We start from the raw sequence: 4,926 nt of genomic DNA, 5'->3' as shown, positions 1-4,926 counted from the left end.
TTTAATTTAATATTAAATTTATTTATTTATTTTATTAATTTATTATATACATATATTGTTATATTTATTTTAATTTAATATTAAATTTATTTATTTATTTATTAATTTATTATATATATTATTATATTTAATATTAATACCCATGTGGCTTGGGCTTCTAGCTGCGTGTTCATTGGCTCATGCACTTATACAAATGTAGCAGGGTTGCGCGCTCTACACTCACTGATACCCATGTAGCTGGGGCTTCTAGCTGCGTTTTCATTGGCTACACCCACTTATACAAATGTAGCAGGGTTGGGCGCATTTTTCTGTGGTTCTGAGATCACATACCTTTTTTTCAAACTTGCGACTTTATGAAGAAGCAGCTTGCCCCAAATAAAAATAAATTGATTTTCTGTATCCCCTCTATGCTCATATATTTCCCAAATACATTTAGGACGAAAGGGATAAACGGTTATAAGCATATAAATATGTATACACACAAACAAACAATTGACTTGGCGTTGCAAATAAATATTTTCCATTAGAGTATTCAGCGTACACTGTGTGAATAAACATAAAGAGACACACACGAGACTGCGAAAGCGACTTGAAAAAAAAAAAAAAAAAAAAAAAATTGTTTTCACTACCAAATAATGTACGCCCATTGTGTGCAACAGCAGCAGCAGCAGCAGCATCCGCGTGGGGCAGTGCTGGTGGGGCAGCCGCAGCCACCGCCGCCGCATCCGCATCCCCACCAGCCGATGAACTCCTCGTCCGCGTTCCGCCCGTGGGGACCCACCACCACGAAGGCCTTCCTGCACACGCCTACAATGCGACAATGCGACGCTCTCCTCGCTGCCCTACGCCTGCCAGGAGCCGCCGGAGCTGCAGAATCCCGAGCGCGTGGTCCGCAGCACGGAAAAGCGGTACGCGGAGCGCACGTACCAGCCCAATGTGGCGCTGGCGCCGCGCAAGAGCATACTCTCCAAGGAGCGCGACAAGGACAGGGACAGGGAGCGGGAGCGCGAGCGACTGGAGCGTGAAATGGAGCGGCAGAGGGTGCGGCAGAAGGAGCTGCATCTGCACATCAAGCAGGAGCGAGACGACAACACGCCCACGCCCACACCCCCACCACAACAACACCGCCGGCGGGCGAAACTTTGGATGTGGTGGAGCCACCGCGCAGCTCCTCCAGCGGCAGCAACTCACCCAAGGTCCCAACAGCAGCAGCAGCAGCAGCAGCAGCAACACAAAAATTTATTTTAATTTAATATTAAATTTATTTATTTATTTATTAATTTATTATATACATATATTGTTATATTTATTTTAATTTAATATTAAATTTATTTATTTATTAATTTATTATATATATTATTATATTTAATATTAATACCCATGTGGCTTGGGCTTCTAGCTGCGTGTTCATTGGCTCATGCACTTATACAAAAAAATAGCAGCAGGGTTGCGCGCTCTACACTCACTGATACCCATGTAGCTGGGGCTTCTAGCTGCGTTTTCATTGGCTACACCCACTTATACAAATGTAGCAGGGTTGGGCGCATTTTTCTGTGGTTCTGAGATCACATACCCTTTTTTTCAAACTTGCGACTTTATGAAGCAGCTTGCCCCAAATAAAAAATAAATTGATTTTCTGTATATCCCCTCTATGCTCATATATTTCCCAAATACATTTAGGACGAAAAGGGATAAACGGTTATAAGCATATAAATATGTATACACATAACAACAATTGACTTGGCGTTGCAAATATTTTCCATTAGAGTATTCAGCGTACACTGTGTGAATAAACATAAAGAGACACACACGAGACTGCGAAAGCGACTTGAAAAGAAAAAAATAAAACAAAACAAAAAAAAAATGTTTTCACTACCAAATAATGTACGCCCATTGTGTGCAACAGCAGCAGCAGCAGCAGCATCCGCGTGGGGCAGTGCTGGTGGGGCAGCCGCAGCCACCGCCGCCGCATCCGCATCCCCACCAGCCGATGAACTCCTCGTCCGCGTTCCGCCCGTGGGGACCCACCACCACGAAGGCCTTCCTGCACGCCTACAATGCGACGCGACGCCTCCTCGCTGCCCTACGCCTGCCAGGAGCCGCCGGAGCTGCAGAATCCCGAGCGCGTGGTCCGCAGCACGGAAAAGCGGTACGCGGAGCGCACGTACCAGCCCAATGTGGCGCTGGCGCCGCGCAAGAGCATACTCTCAAAGGCGCGACAAGGACAGGGACAGGGAGCGGGAGCGCGAGCGACTGGAGCGTGAAATGGAGCGGCAGAGGGTGCGGCAGAAGGAGCTGCATCTGCACATCAAGCAGGAGCGAGACGACAACACGCCCACGCCCACACCCACGCCCACAACACCGCCGGCGGGCGAAACTTTGGATGTGGTGGAGCCACCGCGCAGCTCCTCCAGCGGCAGCAACTCACCCAGCAACAGCCCAGCAGCAGCAGCAGCAGCAGCAAAAAAAACAAAAAATTTATTTTAATTTAATATTAAATTTATTTATTTATTTATTAATTTATTATATACATATATTGTTATATTTATTTTAATTTAATATTAAATTTATTTATTTATTAATTTATTATATATATTATTATATTTAATATTAATACCCATGTGGCTTGGGCTTCTAGCTGCGTGTTCATTGGCTCATGCACTTATACAAATGTAGCAGGGTTGCGCGCTCTACACTCACTGATACCCATGTAGCTGGGGCTTCTAGCTGCGTTTTCATTGGCTACACCCACTTATACAAATGTAGCAGGGTTGGGCGCATTTTTCTGTGGTTCTGAGATCACATACCCTTTTTTCAAACTTGCGACTTTATGAAGCAGCTTGCCCCAAATAAAAATAAATTGATTTTCTGTATCCCCTCTATGCTCATATATTTCCCAAATACATTTAGGACGAAAGGGATAAACGGTTATAAGCATATAAATATGTATACACATAACAACAATTGACTTGGCGTTGCAAATATTTTCCATTAGAGTATTCAGCGTACACTGTGTGAATAAACATAAAGAGACACACACGACTGACTGCGAAAAAGGACTTGAAAAGAAAAAACAAATAAAACAAATAAAACAAAAAAATTGTTTTTCACTACCAAATAATGTACGCCCATTGTGTGCAACAGCAGCAGCAGCAGCAGCATCCGCGTGGGGCAGTGCTGGTGGGGCAGCCGCAGCCACCGCCGCCGCATCCGCATCCCCACCAGCCGATGAACTCCTCGTCCGCGTTCCGCCCGTGGGGACCCACCACCACGAAGGCCTTCCTGCACGCCTACAATGCGACGCTCTCCTCGCTGCCCTACGCCTGCCAGGAGCCGCCGGAGCTGCAGAATCCCGAGCGCGTGGTCCGCAGCACGGAAAAGCGGTACGCGGAGCGCACGTACCAGCCCAATGTGGCGCTGGCGCCGCGCAAGAGCATACTCTCCAAGGAGCGCGACAAGGACAGGGACAGGGAGCGGGAGCGCGAGCGACTGGAGCGTGAAATGGAGCGGCAGAGGGTGCGGCAGAAGGAGCTGCATCTGCACATCAAGCAGGAGCGAGACGACAACACGCCCACGCCCACACCCACGCCCACAACACCGCCGGCGGGCGAAACTTTGGATGTGGTGGAGCCACCGCGCAGCTCCTCCAGCGGCAGCAACTCACCCAAGGTCCCAACAGCAGCAGCAGCAGCAGCACCAGCAACACAAAAATTTATTTTAATTTAATATTAAATTTATTTATTTATTTATTAATTTATTATATACATATATTGTTATATTTATTTTAATTTAATATTAAATTTATTTATTTATTAATTTATTATATATATTATTATATTTAATATTAATACCCATGTGGCTTGGGCTTCTAGCTGCGTGTTCATTGGCTCATGCACTTATACAAATGTAGCAGGGTTGCGCGCTCTACACTCACTGATACCCATGTAGCTGGGGCTTCTAGCTGCGTTTTCATTGGCTACACCCACTTATACAAATGTAGCAGGGTTGGGCGCATTTTTCTGTGGTTCTGAGATCACATACCCTTTTTTTCAAACTTGCGACTTTATGAAGCAGCTTGCCCCAAATAAAAATAAATTGATTTTCTGTATCCCCTCTATGCTCATATATTTCCCAAATACATTTAGGACGAAAGGGATAAACGGTTATAAGCATATAAATATGTATACACATAACAACAATTGACTTGGCGTTGCAAATATTTTCCATTAGAGTATTCAGCGTACACTGTGTGAATAAACATAAAGAGACACACACGAGACTGCGAAAGCGACTTGAAAAGAAAAAACAAATAAAACAAAAAAATTGTTTTTCACTACCAAATAATGTACGCCCATTGTGTGCAACAGCAGCAGCAGCAGCAGCATCCGCGTGGGGCAGTGCTGGTGGGGCAGCCGCAGCCACCGCCGCCGCATCCGCATCCCCATCCCCACCAGCCGATGAACTCCTCGTCCGCGTTCCGCCCGTGGGGACCCACCACCACGAAGGCCTTCCTGCACGCCTACAATGCGACGCTCTCCTCGCTGCCCTACGCCTGCCAGGAGCCGCCGGAGCTGCAGAATCCCGAGCGCGTGGTCCGCAGCACGGAAAAGCGGTACGCGGAGCGCACGTACCAGCCCAATGTGGCGCTGGCGCCGCGCAAGAGCATACTCTCCAAGGAGCGCGACAAGGACAGGGACAGGGAGCGGGAGCGCGAGCGCGAGCGACTGGAGCGTGAAATGGAGCGGCAGAGGGTGCGGCAGAAGGAGCTGCATCTGCACATCAAGCAGGAGCGAGACGACAACACGCCCACGCCCACACCCACGCCCACAACACCGCCGGCGGGCGAAACTTTGGATGTGGTGGAGCCACCGCGCAGCTCCTCCAGCGGCAGCAACTCACCCAAGGTCCCAACAGCAGCAGCAGCAG

At 47.6% G+C, this 4,926-nt stretch overlaps 1 protein-coding gene across 1 annotated transcript; it reads left to right on the top strand.

Annotated features, from left to right (window-relative positions):
- Positions 1-635: 635 nt before the first annotated feature.
- LOC117903007 (cleavage and polyadenylation specificity factor subunit CG7185-like) lies at positions 636-4,640 on the top strand (the record flags this gene model as incomplete). The annotated part of the gene is made up of 4 exons (XM_034814752.1): positions 636-908; positions 1,907-2,149; positions 3,145-3,411; positions 4,455-4,640. Coding segments are annotated over exons 1-4 (969 nt in total), but the record flags the coding sequence as incomplete, so codon positions are not given.
- Between the last annotated feature and the right edge of the window lie 286 nt (positions 4,641-4,926).

The sequence above is a fragment of the Drosophila subobscura genome, unplaced genomic scaffold (assembly GCF_008121235.1).
Source record: "Drosophila subobscura isolate 14011-0131.10 unplaced genomic scaffold, UCBerk_Dsub_1.0 Contig_14, whole genome shotgun sequence".
Classification (NCBI taxonomy): Eukaryota; Metazoa; Arthropoda; class Insecta; order Diptera; family Drosophilidae; genus Drosophila; species Drosophila subobscura.
Note: the sequence above shows the minus strand (reverse complement) of the source record. Positions and strands in the feature narration are given on the sequence as shown.